Source organism: Clytia hemisphaerica, unplaced genomic scaffold (genome assembly GCF_902728285.1).
Source record: "Clytia hemisphaerica strain Z4C2 unplaced genomic scaffold, Clytia hemisphaerica genome assembly, whole genome shotgun sequence".
NCBI lineage: Eukaryota > Metazoa > Cnidaria > Hydrozoa > Leptothecata > Clytiidae > Clytia > Clytia hemisphaerica.
In genome coordinates this window covers 58,768-83,644 of record NW_027103848.1, presented here as the reverse complement: position 1 = coordinate 83,644, position 24,877 = coordinate 58,768, and the positions used below count along the sequence as shown (strand labels likewise).

General features: G+C 34.9%; 1 protein-coding gene across 1 annotated transcript; it reads left to right on the top strand.

Moving 5' to 3' along the window:
* The first annotated feature begins 172 nt into the window (after positions 1-172).
* Positions 173-24,877, top strand: LOC136807529 (lethal(3)malignant brain tumor-like protein 2). Its single transcript, XM_067064108.1, has 18 exons — positions 173-322; positions 9,979-10,012; positions 10,357-10,427; positions 10,717-10,923; positions 11,429-11,495; positions 11,610-11,812; positions 11,929-12,019; positions 12,222-12,355; positions 18,880-19,138; positions 19,414-19,746; positions 19,911-19,999; positions 20,366-20,609; positions 20,801-20,880; positions 21,118-21,344; positions 21,522-21,823; positions 21,958-22,398; positions 22,696-23,111; positions 23,379-24,877. The coding sequence occupies exons 1-18, from the start codon at positions 290-292 to the stop codon at positions 23,535-23,537; spliced, it is 3,390 nt and encodes a 1,129-aa protein (XP_066920209.1). The 5' UTR covers positions 173-289; the 3' UTR covers positions 23,538-24,877.

Here is a 24,877-nt window from a genome sequence, read left to right as displayed (position 1 = left end):
TTACCGCTTAATTTTGATCAAGAAAGCTCACATTAAAGGAGGTATGGACTAATACTTGATATTATATCAATGCAGAAATTCACAAACAAAGTTTTTTTTCGACAAAGATTCATGTAAGATATTCACGGTATCCGTTGCGCTTCCGTGGTATAGACGGCCAGCCCGGTTCGATTAATTATTGACCTGTTTTGGAACATTTACGGTATGAACAACAACGCTTGCATGTGTCTGATGAGAAATCTTTGCTTTTATTTTGATTTTTAACTATGTTTTCCATGTGTTTTGATATATGGATCCATTGCAAGTACCAGAGACATTAGTGGTAAGATGATTGTCTTAATTTATCGTTTTTTTCGACTTCTTTCAACACCAAAATCCTTGTCTGATTGATCCCATTGATTGGGTCCTGCTGGCACATCTCATTCTGTATGTTTTGAGAAGTGATGTTTTCTGCCCTGTAAAAAAATTGATAAAAGCATTATGATCAACAATACCTTTTGCAATTTCTGTCAAAATTCACGAAAACTTTCTTCTGAGTGATTTGAAAATGTCAGAGATTTTGTTTAACGGGGATCGGGTAAAAAAACTGGAAATATGAAATTGATTTTGGTAGGACATCTCTGAATAATGCTGAGGAAAGATTTGACTGTATTCCACACAGCTAAATACACCTTATCGAAATCTTCTCCAATTCAACCGCGTTAAAATAGTCTATCTATCTATCTATCTACCGTCAACTGCTCTAACTTGTGACTAATCTGACAAAACATGGGACGGCGGCAATGGGCTCTTCCAGAAAAAGTTTGATATATAGGGGGTGGATGACAGGAATTTCAATCGGTGGATTGCGTTCAATTTTTTTATATTTTGATTTAAGGCTGGTCTCCACTTTCGCGCGACATGAGCGAAAGAAACTGAGAGAAATAACATAATTTTTTGTTTGCAGGTTAAACTCCGCGGACCAATCAGAGAAAGAAAAGAAAATGTTTCGCTCATCAGGCATTGAAATAAGGGATAGAAAGTGCATCGCAATTTTTTGATAAGCATGATTTTGCATCCTAAAATGGATCAATTTTCAATTTTTAGCTTGTAAGTAATCCAAAAACGCATCGCGAATTGCGAAATGTGATACGCTGATTCGATCCCTGCTCATGTCGCGCAAAAGTGGAAACCGGCCTTTAAAAGCCTACCGTGAGAGGTCCTAAAGCCGACAGCCCAGCCTAAAGCCGATGGGGTCTTTCAAAGATACAAACTAAAATATAAACAAATCTTTCGCTGTGACGCAACGAAGATACCAAAGTGTCAATTAAACTGAGAGATTTGATACATTGAACCAATTAACCAAATAACAATAATTGCTTCTTATAACAAAACATATTTTTTTATTGCAATATGCACAACGTCATAAATGACAACAGTAGTAACAGCATCATAAAAAGTAACGAGATGTTTTGATTTTCCAAAGCACACGAAAATATAAAAGAGGTCTGTGTACGAGCGTGCTCATTTTGAAACGTTACGTAATCAAGCCTGGTTTCTATTACTTTACACTGGCACTTGGCTTGATTGCGGGGCTAGTACTTTGTGTAAGGATACATATAGACGACGTATATTACATTATATTATATATTACATGATAAGAATACAAATAGACGACACATATTACAATTATTATGTATTACATGACACCTTGCTCCTATTCTAGTAAAGATAATATATGTCGTCAAAGAGTACACTTAAGAGCTGCCCGATTGCGGGCCTTCCGTAAATAAACATCCGGACTTATAGATGGTAAAGAGGGCGTTGATAGTTCCCGCCTCATTGATTCGATGTTTGTTATTCAAATAAGTGCTACCGCATCCGCCCTTTTTTCAACTTCGCACCATTTTTACAATTTAGTCTGTTTGTTTCTTGATGAAAACCAGTCCAAGTTGTTTCGTATTTTTCCCGCACAAGTCACTTTTATTACAAAACTGTTATTGTTTTAAACATGAGCAACTGATCCAGAATAAAAGGTAATTATTTTTACAACTCGCACTTTTTAATTACATTAATTAATTACATTACATCTTGACATTACAGCTATCTTGTTAGATGTTTTGTTTTGAGAGTTCTAGCAATAGTTTATCGTTCAACTTGGAGAGGGAATGTTTGTAAACATAGAATTTTTTTTCATAACAGTTATTTGGGGGGTCGGAATTAGGCTGGGCTGTCGGCTTTAGGACCTCTCACGGTACTTGGTGCGAAAGATAAATCGTCCATCGCATGACTAAAGGTTCAATCTCAAAATTAATACCTTACAAAATTTAGAGTTTTACTATGGTGGTCATCTTTGAGATTGAGATTGCCCTTTTTTCATGTAGAGGAATAGTCGATGTTTTCATATGACAAAAAGGCCAATCTCAAAGGCAGAACAGGATTGCAAGATTTCCAATTTTCCGAGACACTTATTTTGAGATTGAACCTTTAGTCATGTGAGGGACGAAATTGTGTATTTTTTAATACGCCATTCATTAAACCTTTCAGTCCCAGGCAACCGCACTGCAGTCCCTTTGGATCCGTTGTTTTTTCCCAGAGGACTGCACAGCGGTCCCTGATTTCTTTTTCAAATTGTGATGTTCTGGCGGGAAATAAAGAGATGTCTTTAAATAGCTTTCAAAGAAGATAAGACAGCGTGTCGTCTGCAAAAGACTGCGTAAAAAAGCTTGTTCGAGTAAAAAGTTTTGTTTACAAAAGTACCGTGAGAGGTCCTAAAGCCGACAACCCAGCCTAATTCCGACCCCCCAAATAACTGTTATGAAAAAAAACTCAGAAAAACTCTATGTTTACAAACATTCCCTCTCCCTGCCTCTCAAACAGTTAGTCACACTAGGAAATCTAGCTTTCAGAAAAAACAACATCAGTCATCTACAGGATACATTTCAACAACAAGGATGAGAGTTACCTGAATCAAGTTCTCAAGACAATTAATTAAAACTTGAAAGTTGGAAACAAAATTAAACGTGCAGCAGCCAAAATCAACCAACCAAAATTTGTCATTCAATTCCCGAGACAGCGCTTCGATTTTTAAGGCCTTGTCTATATGCCAAAGTAAAAACAATTACGCACATGTAAATGGGTCATTGTTTGAGGTCCGGCAAAATTTCCGGGACCAAGCCTATCCCCCGTAGATCTTTTTCTTGGGAAGTTGATCTTCAAATTAGTTTTCAAGGTTGGCTTGGCTCAAATTTTTTCATCTATGGCTCAAATTTTAGGCAATTTCTCAAAGTTTTTGAAAATGTTAATTTCATTAAAAAGCGCCGGGCTATTTTTTCATGAATCCCTTTAGAGGTTTTGCGGTGCATTTTTTTGCTTGAGAGTCAAGTAAACGATATAGCGCTTTCGCAGCATTAATCTTTGATACGCATTTTGGCGGGACGCTAGTGTGGCTAACTGTCCAAGTTGAACGATAAACTATTGCAAGCAAAACAGGATTTTTGACAACTTCTATCAATCATTATGATTTTTCTATGAGGGCTAATCAAACAATTCTTTTTTTAGTAGATACTGTTGTGCTAAACATCTATCAGAATATCATTGAATGACTTTTTAATTTGTATTCGATAATTTACAGGAGGTTTTACAAAACCTATTCTCACAAATATTATCTAGAAAAGAATATAAATAAGGTACATAGAATGCAGCCCCCTGGCTCTTAGGGGGGGGGCTAGAAGCTAAAGTTCCGGTTGGGGGCTCTTTTTCCCTAAGATCAGGGGGGGCTACTTACTCAGGGGGGGGGGCTATTTGTTTAGGTCTGTTGACTGGGGGCTAACCTAACAACTTTTTCCAAGAACTAAGAAATTTTTCTTTTTACATTTTGGTATTTTGTTTGTGTAATAATGAAGTCGTACTATTGACGTTTGTTGATTAGAATTTCAAAAGAAGACATATACATTTGGTATCTCTTTCTCTTGTGTGGACATGCAAAATGAAGACCTTGCATTGTTTGAAATTTTTTCCATTCTAACATTTTTGTTTTTTTTTTGGTCAGCCTAAGCTGAGCATTCAAATAGGTAAAATTTTCTTCCAGTTCCTCCATCATCATAAGACGGCAAAAAAAAAATCCGATTTTCCGATCTCACTTTGATTTCTAAACTTTCTTCCGATCGGGTTAACTTTTTGGGTACTTTTAGCGTGCGTTGTTTTTACAGATCGTAATGTAGTTTCAAGATGGCGGCTCAAGCGATGGTCAGATGTGATAAGTCAGTGCTGTACCAAAGTATTTCCAGTGTAAATCTGTTGCAAGCTTCAATTTCTGTCATTTATTTTTTTAACTCGGCAAATCAAACACATGATTTTCATCAAGGGGATTCTTTTTCTACATTCTTTGAAGGTTTAAAGCCGTTTGCTCAAGTTTTTGTTTATGTTGCTTTTTATTGCTGCTTTTTAATAGTTTTTGCAATAAAAACATATTTTTCTTGTTTGCCTTTAGGGGAATTGATGGTGTTATAATGTTATTGGGATTTGATAAAGTTTACAAAAGTACAGCTACTGTATAAATTTGATATAAAGACTGGATGCAATCGTACTTTTTTGGACTTAGACGTGTTTGTGATAAAGGTGAATCGCAAAAAACTGTTTGGTTCCGGTCATTTCTACTTTAAAAAGTGGGAGTCGTTCGGCCGGTCAGTCGAAAATATTTTTCTGTTAAGAAGCAGCTATACATCTTGTTGAAAGGGAATTCGTGTGGACTGATCCGAATTTTAAAATTGAGAAACCATGGATAAAGTGGTGTTTTCGGTTTACTCTCTATTAGCATGCAGCTCTCTACTTCGATTTGAAAACTTATAAACACAGAGCGTGCAGAGGTCGACAGTGGAAATCCAGCAAAGCAGCGGAAAAGCTTTTCGACTCTCCAGCTCTACCTGCTGACCGTAAATCAGATGACGGGAACCAAATGATGACATCACATCTCCTATTATTGGACTTGTAAAATTATGACAAATGGTCTTTGGAATTTGATCATTTATATTAATATTAATATACAGTTCTTGTTGAAATTGAATTAAAACTATTTTTCACGCAGTTCCGGACGCAGATTGTGTTTTTCTAACCTTTTCTAACCTTGGTGCACATTTTGACTGAATGATGGAATGGAATGAATGGCGATAACAGTTTATAGATATCTCTTATCAGACTTGCCGAAAGCGGGCTGCCGTCAAGTTACACAACATGCACACTCTCGTCACAACTTGCACAGCCATAACAAACAGATCAATCTGGTCTTCATTTAACATTGTTTTAAAGTTTAAAAAACACTGCCAGTGCTTGGCACAGAAGAGAGGATTCCCAGTTGAAATTAATTGCTACACCGCTGCCCTGTTGAATTTATTTATTATATGGTTGTGTGTTTATTCCGCCAAGGCGGTAAATCAATCGCCCAAATTCATAGACCAATCAAAAGTGAGTTTAAAGCAAAACGGGGGAAAAATGAGCTTTTCCGCATAGTTATGAATTTTAAGTTTTGCTTTCGATTGTCATTTGTGACCAGCAAAGTCTTCAAGATGGTTGTGCGCATGTTGTGTAACTTGACGGTTACTAAACTACAAAATTTATTTACCCAGACTGGAGGGGCCATCCATTAGTACGTACACAGTGAAGGGGGGAGAGGGGGTTCAGCAAAGCGTACATCTATTGTTTAAACAAAGTCATTTCTATTGTTCTCTGCGTACAAGGGGGGAGGGGTGTCAAATATTTGGAAAATCTTTGCGTACGTACTATATGGACAATGCTAAAGAGAAGTATACTTTGAGCTTCTCGTGGGGGGGGGGGGTTGGAGGAGCTCTTAGGCTGGTTTTACTTAATTTTAAATCAAGTTATCAAATGTTTCACATTTTGTAATGTGATAAAGTTTGTTTATTGAAATGAATGACAAATAAAGAACGCAGCTATTTTCATTTTCATGTGGTGTTTACAATTTTCTTAAGTTAGAATTGTCTTCTACTCACTTTTTTCAAAATAACAGTTTACTTTTCTTATAAAATTTTATTTTTTATAGAAGGAAAATCTTCCTCTAGCTATACAAGGCCAATAAATTTATTGTGAACTTCATATTCTATGGAAAATTTTCGGTATTATACTTCTCTTCTGTGTTATAGATGAACAAAAAAGAAACTCAGAAAAGTAATAAGCCAAAGCGAGGATCCGTGAAGGGTTTCGATGGCATTCACGGAGATTTGACAGTTCAGATTTTTAAGCATAAATTAAAATTTTTTTTTGTATTTTGGTAGGGGGCTGTCTATTTCGAATTTTGGTGGGGGCTAAATCTCAGGGGGGGGGCCGAACCTTCAGGGGGGGGGCTTCAACCCCTCTGCACTCTATGAGGTATATAAATAAATAGTGATGAAAATATACCGTGAGAGTGGGTAACTTGCACCAGTTGAGGCTAACATGCAAAGCCCTAAAATGAATGACCTGGCTGGTCCTTAAAATAAACTATATTCAGCTCCACTTGCAGCTCTACTCTACCATTTTTGTTTTGATTTAACTTTGTATTTTAATGACCAGACGGGTCATTCATTTGAGGGCTATGCATGTTAGCCTCCACTGATGCAAGTTACCCACTCTCACGGTATGGAGTATCTGTCTTAAAAATAAACTTAATATTAAAAATTGCATATAAAAATGACTTTAGAGGTTCGGTGAAATGGTGGTCGAATTGTCGTCCCATGTTTTGTCAGATAGTCCCAAGTTAGAGCGCTGGTTGGCGGTACATGGTTTCTGCCCCCCCCTTAAAATAAGGGGGGTCAAAAAAATTGCCTTTTAAAAAAGGGGGGATTTTTGTCATTTTTCTTTAAATAAAGGGGGGATTCTTTATCAAGGGCTGCAAGAATCTATCAAGATAAGAAAAAAGGGGGGACTAAAATATTTGGTTTTATTGATAATAATTTTCCTTGTCTAATAATATCTTCTTTCCTGTTTTTGTGCTCACAATCTCATGCCCACTATTTTGCAGACCATGCTATATTGAAAGTTATGTACATTAGAATGACCTTTAACAGACCAAATCAAACCATAAAAGCTATTATTCTCCCCCAATTAGATAACGTTTAAGCTGTTTTGAGGGTGTAAAAAGTGAAAAATTTTCTTCGTCACCCAAGCATTGTGGGCGACATTTTTTTCCTAAATCTCCCCCCCCCCCACTCAAATGGCTCGCCAGGGCCCATGAATCTGCATACTCTCTTCTCTCTCTCTCTCTATTGTAAAAATTGTTTGCTGAAGGGTACAAAGATTTTCTTGAAATAGTTGGTCGACATCAATGATCTTTGACATTAATGATCTTTGACATTTTCAGCTCTGTCACATCCAAAATCAATGTCATAAGCATGAAATCTTACTTGTGTTTTACTGCCTAAATTCTCTACTTAGGAAGATCACTTACTCGATCTAACTTAAACTAGGACTACAATCAGAAAACATTCCCAGTTCAAATCTAATGATAAAGATAATTTACAAGGCCTAAGATATGAACAAAACACAACTGTTGTACCAGGTACTGCATCTTTTGTTTGGTTTTATTCATAAAAAGTTTCATTTGTATCATTTGATTATAGGATCCAGTTTATTTTCAATGTTTTCTTTTTATTGAATTTTATTTAGTTGGATATCATTATGTACCTAATATAATGTTGATGGCATTGATATCAAACCAATCGTTGTACTTTGTTATTGTCAAAGTCTAAAAATAAAAATCTGAGGGGGGATTCCTCTTTTTTTTTCATTTTAAGGGGGGACATTCTAACAAGGGGTACCGGTAATTTTTGTTCGATTTAAGGGGTGAGTTTTCTTTAAGGGCAAAATTGTATTTTAAGGGGGGACTGAAAAAGTAGGCAGAAACCATGCCGGTATAAATCTTTATAGAATCAAAATATCTTTGTCAGCAGAGAAATCTTTAACAGATAATAAGTCACTTGATGTATAGTTAGGAATTGCAAAGAATGCCGTAAGTTGGACTCATATTGACATCCCACGTCTAACTCCGACACCCTTCTTTAGAGACAAGAATACTATAAAAATTTGAATCATTGATTGAAAAAGTATTATTCCTCCTGAGGGGTGTTGACATTTGAACCAAGTTACGGTATTGACTCCAAAAAGAGCAGCCAGAAAATTCTGAAGTGACTCAGACTTTAATGGGTGGGTTAAAGGTTAACATCAATTAACAATTTGTGAGTGATCCCTTACTTAGATACAAGATAATTTATCCTGTTTTACTGGCTGGACCTGGAGTAATTTTTTATTTACTAGACCCCGTTGCATTCTCCCAAACAACTACGGATATATTGAAATGTGGAGGTAAACAACACAGAACCTTGAAAAAAAGGTGGATGAATTTTAGAGTTCAGTGCCAGGCTGATTTGCCCTTATCTACCATAACTTTGTGTAATGCTGACATACTTTGTCTACTTCCGTCATAGTAACTATCTGGTATGCAAAGTAGTTATGAGTAGTTAGAGTGATTTTATAAACAACTTATTCAGAAGGTTTTATTTATAAACATTTTAAAGACCAGATAGTTTCAATGACAGAATTAGACAAGGTGTGCTGGCATTAGACAAAGTGATGGAACCTTGGGAAGATATTTCTTAAAATACCAGGGGGGGCACGCAGTTGGTTACTACAAGACAGTATGACACTTACTACCGTGGTGGTGCTGTATTCAGAAGTTATGGAAACAGTTACTACACAGTGTAGTAACTGCTGTTTGGGGGTGGTGCCAAACACTAAAACTGGCACTTTTGGTGTAGTAAGTGCTTATATTTTAATTCTTTTTTAAGAACTTTCAAAATTTTTCACAAAAAATGAATTTTTTGTGAAAAAATTCTTTGTTAAAAAAAATATTTTTGTTATAAATGGACGAAAAAAAATTTGAAATTTTTCTCAGACCCAACTTTGAAATTATGCTTTCCCTAATTATCATTAAAATGTTCTCAACAGCTGTTAACCAAGTAAATTAAAAGAAAATCTAGCACAAAAATGGCTTTAGGTTGAAAAATAATCGCAATTTAGGGTAATTTCGAGCATGTTTTTGATGATATCACTCAAAAACAGGGTGGTACCTGGAAATATTTTCTGAAAACAGTTACTACCAAGGTGTAGTAACTGCAAAGGGTGGTGGTCCTGAAAAAAAGTGTTGAAAAAGCACTTACTACACATCATGTCTTGTAGTAACTGCGTCCCCCCCCCTGAAAATACACATGTATTTCACCAGATTCTGCCGGATCTGAAGAAAAGTAATATAAACAAAGTATGCTAGCAGAAGCTATAAAGAAAAGCAACAACTTTGATGGCTCTTCTGTCGTTTGTGAGGCTCTTTTGGCATCAATATTTTATTTATTTTGTAAAGCTTATTGCTTTTAATCAACCATTTTGGGACTTTACCTCTGCAAAAGTGTTACCTGCCAACATCACAAGGGGCAACCCTTCTGATAAGGTGTATCAGCAAAACTCAGATTTCACAAGTGTGATTGACCACACGCCTGAAGTTTTCAAATGACAAAGTCTGGTTTTGGTGTGGTTAGGATTTGGTTTTTATTAGATAGTCTAGGAATATTTTAATGGGATAGGTCAGAATTGCTGATGCAAACTTTCTTTCTTTGCTTAGGGATTAGAGAGGAAAATATATTTTGTCTATCAGTGATTCCGACCTTCCTTTTATTCCCATCTCTAACAAGGAGGGTGTAGAAATTAGAGGAGGGATGTTGACATTACATTGGTATCAAAGAAGCGCTAACAATGTGTATTATTTCAGCAGCCAACATGTATGGTTAGGTAGTAAAAAGACACAAAATCATAAAAATATTGTCTCCCATTAATTTCATTTTCAAAATTAAATCAGCTAATTATTGGAGTAATTATGCTTGGTCTAAAATGGTGTTGTCTCAAAAAAGGTTTTTTACCAAAGCTTCATGTAAAGGTATCAATTATATTTCATTCTAGCTCTCACAATCTGGTGGAGATGCCAGTGCAATGGGTAAGCTCTTTTTCTGAAAAGCCAGTTTTTGTATTCAGCTGTTCTTTGGATGTGCAGTTCTTTTAATGTACCTGATTACACAAATATTACTAGTCATTTTATTAACACAAATTGAAAAATTGCTTCCTTGAAAAAGTAGAAAAATTTGTGTTAATTTCAGATCATGCAATTTTCAGGGCCGTTGAATAGTAATGATAGTATTTGTGTAATGAGGTAATTCTTAAAAAGTTGGTTGTTTTGATAAAATTTGTTTCATTTTTTGCAATGAAAAGCATTTGCAAGGTAATGGAATATCAGTTTTTTTCACTTCATGACATTAATTCACATTGCTTTTAATCTCTTAGATGATACACATGGAGCCTTACAGGGTTCATTAACTTCCAATGATCATAACTTAGCAGATAACAATATAATGGTAAGTATATATTTGGTTATGCTTTCTTCATTTAATAGGAAAATGGATACAATCTGAGCATTGATACGTTAATGATAAGATTATTCTAAATTCAGTTTGAAAACTTTCATTTAGATTTAGTGGCCTTTGGAGCTCTCAACTCTTATTAGTAAACTATAATTATAGTACCTTTTGACAGATTCTTTTGTTGCCTTAAAATCTGTAGCGAAATAGACCACACCCTGAGGCTGAGTTTTTTTTTTGATCAAAAATGACTAGCTTGTGAACCTTTTTTTCAATTTTACTTTAGCTTCATGTTCCCCCCTCTTCTGACCTTGATCATGAAACATTGGATTTGTTTGACTCTCACAACGAAATTCATAATGAAATCTTACTTCCAAATGGCCCAATATCAGCAACTGATGACCAAAATTTTGATATGATCAATAATGCTAATGAACTGACCCTGGAAGAGCATGAAACCTCTCAAACTACAGAAAACAGCTTCCATGAAAATGTATGCTTATATATTCTTATATTTTTTCAAACAATATTTGAGAGTTGAGATAAAGACAAGTTAAAGTCAATGTAAACAATGGGTGACTTTAACTTCTTTGAAATAGGTGGTAATGTTAAAATTCTTAAGATTTTAATTATATCCTTCTCAACTTTTAAATTTCAACCTAAATTATTACCATTATTTTAGAAAATATTACTGGCTCTCAGAAAATATATACTTTTGAAGTATATATAAAAATTTATTGTTTTTAAGATATGACCAGTTAAAGAGAATGTGTCAAGAAAGGTGTACACATTCCTTAATTGAAGAACAGTTATTTTTTATTAGTGCTGTGAATTCTGGTTAACATTAGGCCTATCAAACTTTAAATTGACGTATTGGACAAAACAAACATACTTTCTTTATTTTTGCTGATATAACTGGATGGATTTAAAGTAAAATTTTGAAATGATTGTTGAATTTCAATCACTGTTATATAAATTGGTTTTCTTCTTTACTTCAGAATCAATTCTTATTTGATGGTACCCCAAGAAATGAAGATGAAATAAAAAAAGAGCCTGGGGGTGAAAGTAAGATATTTTAATCATATTCTGTTTTTTTGCCATCCAAAGAAAATTTCCTTAAATTGCATCCCATTTTAATAATCTATGCACATCTGACTTTTTCTTTGATTTTTTCTTTAGTTACATGTGAATTTTGTGGAGCCCTTGGGCATGAAGATGAATTTTACCAAAAGAGTAAGAAATTCTGTACCCTGGAATGTTCCAAACGTTTTGCAGCCCTCCATCCACAAAAGAAACATCCACCGAAACCAGTGCAATTAAATAGTACAAATAATAGATCAAATAAAAGAAAAATTCACAGACCCGGCGTTAAACTAAAAAAGGTAAAATTACATAAAATTAATTTTTTCTGGGACCTGCTAACACTACTGTTAAATGTTTTTACTGGTTTTGCTACTGAGCATACCATATTATAAATTGATGATTTTATATTTTCCAGCTTAAGATTGATACAAATGAAGCAACTCCAAGTATTGAATCAGGATTACAGCAAGTCTCACTAGATGATATAAATGCTGAAAATAAGTATGGTAAGAAGCAACAGACAAAACTTGTATTGTGTTATTAAAAAGGTCTTGTCATTTTTGTGGAGCAGTTTCAAGCAAAATAAACTTGATACAATAAGTGATGAGCTTCATTTGTTTTTACTAATATTAATATCACTTTTCCTTTCCTCAACTTCAACCTTTTTTCCGGGTTTGAAATTGACTTGATACTGTTTTTGTCTTTTAGATGAAATCTCACTGATAGACAATCACTACAATGAAGATAGTTATACAGGAAGTTGGAGTGACAAAGATTTCGATTGGAATAATTATCTAGCTCAATATCAAGAAAAACCAGCCTCTGAGCGTTTATTTAAACATGTAAGTTTTAAATTCTTTACTATATAACACTTCTCTCTAAAAAGTGATAATGCTGTTAGAAATTGGGTTTTATGAACTGGGAAACAACCATTTCGTCTTTACAAGTTATTTTTCAGCATATTAGGAAAATCAAATTAATTTTGACTAAGCCTTGGGAAAATTTGGTGAAGTTCTTTGTTTTTATCAATGTATACTACCTTTTTATTTATCTGGTACTCGATGTAGAAACTTTCTTCCGACACGCTAAAGCTCTGAAGGTCGGGAAAATTTTAACATCTAGAACCTTTGGATTACGAAATTTCTCCTGACCACGTTCGTAAAATTTAGAAAGAGTCTGGTGACGGTAAAAAGTTACTAGTGCCCCGAACTAAGAGTACACATGCAAAAAAAAATTCCCGTGCGATTTCTACATAGTGCTCCGAACTGAAAAATGTAAACAAAGCAGTACGCGAACTAAAAATTTATTGAGAGTGGCTCTAAACCCAAACCCAATTACAGTTCAATTTATAGCAATAAAATGCGAATTCTTTGCTGCTACTAAAATAAATAAGTTTGTCTCCTCACATCGAATGACGATTTCACATATTCAAGATATTTCACTGCCTAAAAAAGTAAACAAGCAATGTCACGAACCAAACAATTAGAACAGAGTGGCCATGAGCCAAATTTCCCTCAATCTAGTCCAATTTATACAGCAATATGTGAACTTTTTGCTATTTGTAGAATCACTAAGCTTGCCTCAACACACCAAATGAAAATTACACCTGCACTAGATCTTTCACTACCTGAAATATGCATGTCAGCCTCTAAAAATAGAGTTTGGCGAAACAGGCAAAGATGGTCCTGTTACCAAAAAATAAAAGCTTTGACCCCAAGATACTGATACAATATATGGGAACCTCCCTCCAACTGTGTTATTGATGAAGGAGGATTCTGGCTTTTCCAAATAAACAACACACATGCAGTCAGGCACATCCTGGCAAATGAACGGGGTATTTTTCACTTGCGACCATTGGCAAATGAACGGGGTTGAAAACGAAAGTGACTTAATAGCGCCGAATACCCAGTTTAATTGAACCGGGTTGGAAATATTTTGCTTCATTTCAAAGAACTGCATAGATGAATTTTTTTTTCCATGGGTCAATTTTGTCTTCAAAGATTGAAGAAACTTTTAATGAAAAAATAAAGTTCCCAGTTTTCTTCCTTTTTTCCCTTTTCCAGTTTGAAGTTTATTTTTATTCATTTTCACGCTTTTAGCCTGAGACGTCCTATCTCATTTACACTGGGTGACGAATACCCCATGCAAATGCTCACCCCGTTCATTTGCCAGGATGTGCCTGACTAACATGTCATGATCAACAAGTTTGTTGATGTCCGTTGGGGTTGGGCATAAAAATTATTGGTAAAACTAAATAAAACTTACCTGATATGCTTTCTTTGATATAACCAGTCAACCACCAAAAACAAATAAATAACAAAATTTTTTTTATTCTTTATTTAACGTTGGTAAAAAACAAAATAGTACAAAAGACTAATTCAAACCAACATGACAATCTAATATTTACTTAATAGTAAATAATATAGGATAAAAATTCTAAAAACATTAAAAGATTGAGCACAGTTTGCAAGAACAATATATTTTTGCTTTCAAAATTTTTGTTTTAAAGCATTCTAATGATTCAGATGTTTTGGTCTCATTGGGCAATCTATTCCAAGCCTGTCCTGCCCGATAGTTAAAGGAGTTCAAGCAAACTGCATTTTTTGGCAGTGGAAGTTTAATTTGAGCGCCTCTTCTAAGTTTTGGAGGACGTGGGGAATCGTTATCCTCATCATCACTCCCTGTTTCACGCTGGATAATTTCAAACTGGTCCCAGCCTAGTTTATTTCCGATATTATTGACGCTCTTATAAACTTCCACTAACATGAGTTGGAGGTTTTGAGTATGGATAGACGCACAATTTGCTTTAACCAAAAGCTCGTCATAATCAAGATTTAGAAGATTTTCTTTAGCTCTAAGAGCTCTGTAGTGAGCTTCAGTCAAAAGATTATGTGCCATCTTACTGCAAAACATCCAAATGAGAGGGCAATACTTAAAGGTAGATAATATAAAACTATTAAATAATAAGTCTGCCTGATCTTGGTTCAAATATGATCTCATTCTCAGGATAGATTTAGTTTTTTGAGAGGCTTTCTTACATAGATCCTGAATATGAGTATAAAATGATAAAGCACTGTCGATAGTAACACCAAGAAGAAGAGCATTCTCAGAAGATATTAGTGAAAAACTTCCTATGTCAATAGATATATTTGCATTTTTAGTACCTGGAAATAACATCTGGAACTTCTCCGGATTGGCTACAAGAGAGTTATGTTCAAACCAAGCGAGAATAACTTGCAAGTCTAATTTTAAGGCTTCAATGACTTCTTGCAAGGAAGAAGCACATTTATGAAGAGTATCATCATCGGCGAAGTTACAGAGGTCATCTTCATTTACAAAATAAAATAAATCATTGATAAAAACATTGAAAAGGATTGGACCTAAAACAGATCCTTGAGGCACTCCAAATAGCAAAGGTAGCCAACTACTGTAAGATGAACCCACTCTGACCCTGTGTTTCCTATTTGAAAGATAGCTATGGATAAGAGCGAGGCTTTTATTTCCAAGTCCATACGCATGAAGTTTAGCGATTAGAAGATCATGAGGCAAGCAGTCAAAGGCTTTAGACAAATCCATCAGAATTGCTCCAATTTTCTCAGAATTAGAAAGCGACATCTGCCATTTTCGCAACATGTTAAGTAAAGCACTCTGTGTGCTATACTGTTTGCGAAAACCACAGAGTTTAGTAGAGAAGAAGGATTCGAGAAAAATGTTTAATTGTTTCGATATTAGTTTTTCAAAGATTTTTGCCGGGGAAGGGAGCAAACTGACGGGTCTGTAGTTATCCTTGTCGTGCTTGCTTTTCTTTTTATGGACTGGGATAATATCAGCCTGCTTCAAGCTATCAGGAAAATGTTGTGATTCAAGACTGTGGTTGAAACACGATGTCAGTGTAGGAGCACAAACAAATTTGGCTAACTTTATGATCTTAGTAGGAATATCACCACTGACTGACTTAGAATCGTTCAGGCTATTTATAACCTTGAGTGTTTCTGAATTTGTTACTAGTGAAAGCTCAAACGCGTCAGTATCTTGCCTATTTTCGCGAATTTTTATAATGCTTGGATGACAAGAGAATTTATCTATGGCTGAATTGACGTTGTCCGAGATTTCACCACTAACAGAATTCCAACGAGGAACGTCTAAGCGTTCAGTTACAGTGTGATAGTGCTCATTGAAGGTTTCAGCAATATCTATATTTCGAGATAAAATGCTATCATCCTCAATGAGCTGAATTCTCTCATCAACAAAATTGACCTTATTTGAAAAGAAAGGCTTGAATGTGTCCCAGAAGCCTTTAGGAGATTGTTTTGGGTCACTTTTACTGAAGAGAGATTTCTTGGCTTTCCTATTCATATTGACGACAAAATTTCTCTGACGCTTATAACGAGCAACATCTTCAGGATTTTTGGTATTATTTGCTATGTTTTTTAGTTTTGATCGGAGCATAATGGCTTTCCTGAGTTCTTTGGTTACATGCTGCTTATTATTAGCGCGGATTAACCTTGTCTTTGATGGTGCATGCTCATTTAATAAATTTACAAAAATTTTCTCAAATAAGCTATAATCTACAATATTTCTATCTTTAAGTTGACAATTTAGTTCGTTTAAAAATATAACAGAATTGAAATTTTTATAATCCCTAAACTTCCTTCGTACAGGGGGTAATTTTACATAAGTAGATTTCATCATAGTATGGATAAGAAGGTGATAGTCACTTGAGCCCGTTTCTAAGGCACCTGTAAATTGAAAGGAATGCTTCCTGTTTGTTAAAATTAAGTCAATGCAGGTGCCATTATCTGACTTGAAACAGGTTTTTTGTTTGATCAGATTGTAGAGATCATTAGCATTCATGAAATTTTTTAGTAATTCGTTATCAGGTTCCAAGTTAAAATCACCTACCACCATAAAATTATTATAAGATCTACTATAAAAATCTAAGCCTGCAGAAAGAACTGATAGAAAATTTTCGATTTTTTCTTTAGATTTGTGAATTGTAGGATTTCTATAAATCATAAAAACGCACCACTTAGTTTTCCTAAGATTGATTTCAAAAGGAATGACCTCGATACCTTTAGGGAAAACAAAAGATGTAAGCTGATGCATCAAAATATCAGATCTTGCATAAACCAGCAGACCTCCACTAGAATCAGAATAGTCTAAGCGCAGGGGTATTTTGTAACCTGGAAGAATAAGACGGCTGGTTGTAAAAGCGTCATCAAGCTTAGTTTCAGAGATAGCTAAAACATCTATATTATTTTCCAAAAAAGTATCAAGGCCTTTCAACTTATGGCGTACTGAATTTATATTTATATATCCTATTGTGAGATTTAAAGGGTATTTCAATTTTTGATTTCGGAGATTTGTAATGGGCGAATATTCAGTATCTTTGAGAATGACAAATTCATTTGGTGTACTATCCAATCACATCTTCCCAAGAAAAGATTTAAAATTTAATGCCAATCTTTTCAATCCCTTTGGATTCATGTGAAGTTTTCTTTTTGCTAAACATGAGTTATCTATATTACCATGCTCAACCAATCCAATGTTTCTATCACTACAAAACTTCCGCAGCTCTTCATTTTTCAACTTTACTTTACTAAAACTTCCTTGAAAGTCATTTCGTAAACACAGCTCAGAAAAATAAATTTGGGTTTCAGGACTTATTTCTTTAACAGTTTTGAAGAGAAGATCGAGATTTTCGGTTGAATTAGCGATTGATTTAGTAAGGTCGTTTGTCCCCACGTGAATGATCAATTTGTCCGGCTTTTTTCGAGCGTTAGGTTTAATGTAGTCAACCATATCAAGAGAGGTTGACCCTCCAAAAGATTTTACCACGGTACAAAACTCTTTGCTCGATACCCCATCACCGTCGACTCCATTTAACAAGCTGTCACCACAAATATAAACAGACTCCCTCTTCTTGTTTTGATCTTTTTTCACGCTAACATTATTTGTAGAATTCTCCTCACTCAAAGTTTCAACATCAGAGTTAATACTTTCATCGAATTTGAAATCAATAAGTGTATTGGGAGCATAATTTGTATTAGTAGAAGCACTCGTTTTGACACCAATTTTTCTTTTGTTGCCATTAACATTGTTTGATTGATGTGATAAAAAGTCTGTGTTTGTTGAAGTTGTTTTTGTAAGTACATTTGTATGTACTTTTGACTGAGAGTTGTTCACAGAAACCAAGCTGTTGTCTATTAACTTTTCAATTAAAAGGTCTTTTTTCCTCAACTCATCTTCCAAGTATAAGATATGTCCCTCTAAATTACTTACAAGTCTTTCATACAATGAAATATCAGGTGATTTACCAACTTCTCTTGAAAGTTTTCTGAGACGCGAATCCAATTCAAAACATATAGAATCCTTCAGCTTCTTGATGAAATTGGTTTCTTGACCTTCTGCAAAAGCCTTATCAATAAAATCAAACACAGCTTCAGTACTTTCTTCGTTTTTTGATTCCGCCATATTGACACACCTTCACGTCCGAAAAGATAATAATCAATGTCAAGCATTTTTAACTTGGTGCACTTACTAAGAAATTACACTAGGTACTAAATATAATACTGAAAAAGTAATGAAACTGTCAAGTTTCAATAAATCCACCAAAATAAACCAAAAACAGCCAACAATCGAAGGTTTGAATGTTTCTCAGGACTTCTCAGGCAGCAGAGATTTTCATGTTAAATTCAGTCGGGTGCAACCGATAGTCAGGCAAAAAGTGTAAGGACAGCTAGACACAACTGTGATGCGGTACATCAAACGATGACTACTATAGGTCTCCGATGGTATAGTGGCCCGCTCCTTTAGAGCTTTAGCGTGGGCGGCTGCCAATACGCCGTCGGAATATCAGATAACCTTTTTATTGATTTAAACTAAATAGAATAAAAGATATAGAGATAAGCAAACGCATACTCCAATAAAAGCTCGAAAATTCTTAGTAAAATAATAATTTGAGTAAAAACTTTTTTTTTTCAATCAAGATCCATGCTGATGCCAGAGTACATATTTTACAATATACCATAAAAGTGCTACCATTGAGATCTTCTGAACTTCCTATTACCTTAAGGGAAAAATATCACCCCTAAAATTGGTCTTTTTAGGACAAAATAGGGCTTTTCGTAGACAAATAATTCCCTCGACCGCGAAATTAAATTCCGTGAAACTTTTGAAATCAGCTCATTCGCGAAATTTGCCATTTTTAAACTCTGATTCGCGAAATTAAATTCCACAAAAATTTCTTCTCGCGAAAATTTCTTCCCTTAAGGTAATAAAGTTTCCCTTTAAATGACCTGGTTTCTCTAAATAGGGTCCTTTCTAGATTAAGAGTTTTAACAATTACATTCTGTTTCTTTTACAGACATTTAAAGCTCCAAGTTTAAACGAGGCTCACAAAGGCATGAAAATCGAAGTTAATAATGACCGTTCTGACTTGAATAAAGAAACCGATGTTTATTATTGGCTATCAACTGTCATCGATGTAGATAATAATATGATGTTACTGAGATACTCAGCATTTGATGATGATAGTAATGATTTTTGGATTGATATAAGGTCCAAACATATTCATCCTGTTGGATGGTGTTACAAGAATAGAAAGCCGCTGGTCCCTCCTACTGGTAAGTCAAATTTTCTTTCAGTTTAGAATCCTTACTTTAACCTTTGAGCAATCACTTTTTTATAGGGTCAGCCTAGGTCTAGGTCTCAGGCAAATCCTTTGAGCACTTTGAGCACTTACCCTTTGAGCACTTTGTACAACCATTCCTAAACATAAACTAGTAAACAATTATTCAAACAAAATTGGGCTACTTTAATGAGCTCTTTGTTGAACTGAAACCTGGAACAGTGCATCTAGAAAATTTATACTTTTAATTGTTCTATTTTTAATTTTTAGAAATCAAAAGCAAAGATGTCAAAGACTGGCAGCAAACTATATTTACAGAGTTATCTGGGAGTAGAACATTGTCTGCCGATTTTCTGGACAGAGTACAAAAAGGACATTATAATAAATTTGAATGTGGTAGTAAAGTAGAAGTATGTGATAAACGACAGAACTTTTCAATGTGTGTAGCCACTATTGTTAAAATAGTTGGAGATAGACTTTGTTTACGCTACGATGGTCTTGAACAAGGTGTTGATGTTGATCACTGGTCGCACTTTTTATCAAGTGATATTCATCCAGTCGGCTGGTCACAACTTGTTGGACTCGCATTGTCTCCACCTTTTGGTATGGAAGGATTTTATTGCTTCTTAGAAGTAACAAAATTTAGCCCTAGCCTATACCTTATTATTTGAAGGAGTAAATTTTTTTTGTAAGGCATACATTAATTATGAAGTATTTAGTTGTTTTTATTTATTGAATACCTTATTTCCTAAATTGACTTTGCTCAGGCTGGGAAAAATCAGAGACGGATTGGAACGAATTCATAGCAGAAAATCTTCATGAATCAAATGATGCTCCACAAGAGTGCTTTGTACCGGTTAGTTTGCTTTCATAATATTTCTATAAAAAATTAATCTGAGCTTTGCTGGCCACCTATACAACCTATCATCAGCTAATCTCATAACAGATCATCCATTCTGCGCATACCACGCTCTGCTCTAAAAAGGTAAGGTGGATGGGACGATCTGAGGTCATCCAAATCTGGATGAAAGATCAAAAGTGGTGCGCCAACCTGGGCAGATTTTCTTCCGGAGCCATGACCTGTAGTGTGAATGCGTGTCATGTGCAGAGTATCAGAATCTGCTTGGAGATTAATTATCAGCGTGAATTTCAAACTTTTGCTTTATTTGTAATTTATCTTACATCTTGTATAATTATTTGAATTTATCTTCTGCCATTGTAGGAATCAATGGGCAGTGCACCTTCAGACGCTGGAACGTTTGAAGTTGGAATGAAATTAGAAGCATTAAACCCATTGAATCCATTATCACTCACTGTAGCCTCCGTTGTACGAACATTGGAATACAATAACATAGTTGTCAACATTGACATGACGGAAACGTTTTTCATTTGTCACGCCAGCAGTGGAAATATTTTTCCTGTTGGTTATGCCAAGCAACATAAATGTTTTTTAACACCACCTAGAGGTATAGATCAATTTCTCTAGTCATATTTATTTTCTTAGTTTCTTTGTGTTATAATTTGATTTGGTTTTCAGCGATAATGAAAAAATATGCAAATATCAATATCTTTGTATCAGTTTCTGATAGATAGATGTCTCTATTCAATGTGTTCATGACCAACCATTCTAAATAATAACAACTTCTTGTCCACTCAGAACAAAAACAATTTGACTGGAATAAATATTTGACACAGACTGAATCCATAGCAGCACCATCATCACTATTTTTACATTTAGTAAGTACCCCATAAATATTTTCCTCGCACCTTTCAATTTTCTTCAAATTGTTTTGGGTCCAATCAACAATGCTGCCCTTGGGATGGGCCTAATTTTTAATAAATTACATGATAAAGAAATAAAGTGAGTGAATTTGTATGATGTGAGTTGAAACTGTCAACAATAGAAGGAATCGTTCAGACTAGGGGTTTCTTCTATGACCTATGATTCTAATCTCACTCTCTCTTTTCTTTTAGAAAAAGAGAGTGACTCCTTTTGAAGTGGGCACCAAGGTAGAGGCAGTTGATCTGAGGGAACCTTCACTGATATGCCCAGCAACTGTTGTGTCTATCCATGGAAGTCTGCTGAGGATACACTTTGACGGTTGGGACTCGACTTATGATCAGTTTGTTAGTCACGACACTCTTGATATATTTCCTGTTCATTGGTGTGAAAAAAATATTCATCCATTTCAACCACCAGGGTATGTATTTCTTTGTATTCTCTAGTAACTTTTTGTGTCATCCTTTCATGTTTAGCATAATAAGTTTTTATTGTTTAAGTCTCTTTCTGTGCTGCCCAAGAAGAGTAGTAAAATCAAAAGTACAAGCAAAAACAAGTAAAAACTTGTATAAATGTATTATTTGATTTAATCTTTCAGCTCATTGAATCCTGACACAGTACTTGATACATTACGGTTGAAAAAACTTGGTTACTCTATTCCAAGAAACAGAAACACAAGCACTCATGGTCGTCCAGGAAGACCACCTGGCTCCCTCAACAAAACAACACCACGGCCTGCTGCTGGTAGGGGATCTGCTAGTGGGAAAGGAGCTAAAGGTGGTAAGGCTGGTGGAAAAGCAGGTGGAAAAGCAGGAGGGAAAGCTGGAAAACTAAAAAAGCAGCAATCCTCACTCATATCCAATGTTCCTTTTGAAAGACAAAGGTTTGGAAATCTGAGAGGTAAGTTTACCATTGTACTTATTTGTCAATTTCCTATCATTATTGAAAGTCTTCTAATATGCTAGTTTGTCAGCCTTATCAATAGGAAACAATTTTTTTTCAAATCTATATATTCTCTGTTCTTTTCTTTTCAGAAATGAGGAAAGGTGGCGAAGTTCAGTTTTCATTTAATCAAAAATGTGCATGTGGACCTTTTCTTAACCCTGATGACATTCGAAAATTCCCGAACTCTATTAGTGGTTACTTGAATGGACCGCCGCATCAGAATTGTATTCGTAAAAGTTTACACGAGATCGTTAATGCAGCGAACGATCCAAACGAATTACTAGAACTATTTAGTAGAGAATTCTACCAATCTAAAAAACACAAAGACTTGAAATTAGACAATACGATATGCCTTGAAATCACCGGCAAAAATGGTAAACGTTTTCTACGGCGTGTTAAAGGGCCGAGTAGGTCTGGTATTTTATCGAAATATTTGAGTCGTATTTGTGAGATGTTACAGTGTTGTCCGCAGTTGATTGTCGACGAACGAAACTTGTCTGGGCATTGTGGGAAAAGTTGTCACGAACAATGTAAGTTTAAATGCTTGATTGCAACGATACGAATAAGCGTTTTAAAGTGGTCTAAATCAAGGGATGAGTAGTAAACTGCATATGCAACACTACTGGTTATGTCTCAAATTCAAGTTTGAATTGAAATTTTGAATTGAGACTTTAAATCTGAAATTTTCAGAGTTGTAACGGAGAAAGGCTAGCTTAGATTGTCAGCTATCAAACGGTAAAATCAAAAAATCTATCTGAATTAAGAAAATACTTGACCCCTGAATGAAGTTGAATGTGTATTTTTTATCAACTTCTTAATTTCCACAGACGTTGATGGTGATCGTGTGTCATCTGGACCTGGTTTATCAGCAGCCACAGCAACGACTACCATGTTGGATGATGACGCAATGATGAATGACGACATGTTAGAAGACGAAGAATTTCTGGATGATGAAATGATGGAAGACAAAGATGACGTCATCAGGGATGATGGTGAGGATGACGAAGACCATAACAAAACATCTAATCCAACTGTATCCAGCTCGTCAACCAAACAAACAGTCCCTTTAGATTCACCCTGTGATCCTACCTCGTCCTCAACAGACCGTGGTATCGACCCTCTCAACTTATTGGATCAAGAATTCCTGAGTTCCAAAGATCCGAGAGAATGGTCTGTTCAAGAAGTGATGGATTTCATGACTGCTATTGGATGTCCAGCGCATGCCCCTTCATTCCAAAAGCAGGTAAGATTATGATTTTTCTGCTGGATAACATGTATGCGTGTTTCACAATGATTGCTTTATGAAAAAAAATCGAAGCTTTAAAGAATCCGAATGCAAGAGTGGTATCATTTTAGCTTCTCTATCATGAATATTAAAACTACATTGTCGTAGAATGGGAAAATGATACATAGTATATCGGGATGTGAAGGATATAATGTTTTCCCGACGTTGTCGTGACCAGTCTTTTTTGTCTTGATTCTATATTGTTTCTGATTTTTATTTTTTAAGGAAATTGACGGCAAAGCTTTGTTCCTACTATCCTTTGACGAACTGGAATCTTTGACGGAGAACAAGTTGGGTCCCATCACAAAACTGAAAGATGCGCTACAAAGTTTAAAGAAGATGTGGCAGATACCTTTGACCAAATCATCAACAAAAGCTTCTTGACATTGAGCCATTTTGGGAAGTTCTTATGTATCTATTCTTCATCGATTTCATCACTTTTTTTAGTTTGTTTTATAAAATTTATTCTAATAGAGAGATTATCCACACCTTTTTACACTAAGTATAGAATGTTAGATTTCGTTCTTGGAAATTTTTTTAGATCAATACTACTATTAACTCAGACATCTTACATGGCAATAAAACCGTAAGCGCTGCGACCATGAATCTCGAACGTGAGCATTTTCAAACGTTTGCACGTTCATTTTTTCTAAAACTCTGTGCTACTGCTTCTAAGTTGTATTGATTATTTGATATGAAATTTACTGCTTGACGCTAATAGGTAGTTTTTAACTTTTTTTCTTCTTTGTGTAAATAGCATATATTAGATTTTTTCCTAGGTTAGAGGGAAGTTATACGGACACGCAACAAACACGACCTACAAAAATTCATCCGGAGTAAATGTTGATATTTAGTTTTGGTTGTGTTAGTTAGATTTTACACCAAGATTTAATAGACAAATAGCTCTACAAGGCATCTATTAAATACTTTAAATCGACTCAACGAAAATGCCATAAAGCAGTTTCAATTTTCTTGTTTCGCAGATTCTAAATATCTTATCTCTGTGGGGATTTCTGAAGAGATTTTTGTAGTGTTTTTATTTGACGTTAAGTTTGTTTCATGTGGACCACACTCATCTATAAATTTATATGGTAATAGTTGTATGATTTTTCGCTTTTTTCACTGTGTCATGTAAATATTATTATAAAAGACTTGCTTTATATCAGGGGTATATTTTGCCACTTTATATAAGCTACAAATACTTCCGCAGAGTTTTACTCGGAAGTATCTGAGTAAATGGTGACTTATGAATGATTGTTGTATATTGTCAAAATATCACTTTAAATGTAGTCGTAGATACATTTTTTAGTACGGGCCCCAACAAGACAGCCTCTTAAATTATTCTTTGCGACTTCCTCGAGGGATACTTCGTCCTTTTTCCCTGACCTAGTTTCCCTAAGATAACTTAAACGACTTTTTTAGAACTTTTGCGATGTCAAAAATGTTACCCTCTTTGGTCTTTGTTTTATAATTTTGCGAATAATTCCGAGAAAGATTCATTAGTAAATCCGGGGCCACATTTAAATGTACTATGTATGAATTTTAGGATATTTGAGAGAGACAGAAAATAGTTTTATTTTTGATAAGAATTAATCTACTACAATATAATAAGAATACTCTAACATTAGATTTGTACCCTTATATTTCATCCTTAGTAATTACTAGATTGCTTTTTTTCGTAAGAGCAAACAAAAGAAATTGTACCATTCCATTACCTTTTCAAA

Coding starts and splice junctions, on each gene's coding strand:
- LOC136807529 (XM_067064108.1), top strand. CDS start 290: ATGGATCCATTGCAAGTACCAGAGACATTAGTG. Junction 19,139..19,413: donor GCCGCTGGTCCCTCCTACTG/GTAAGTCAAATT, acceptor TTTAATTTTTAG/AAATCAAAAGCAAAGATGTC. Junction 20,610..20,800: donor TTTTTTAACACCACCTAGAG/GTATAGATCAAT, acceptor TTGTCCACTCAG/AACAAAAACAATTTGACTGG.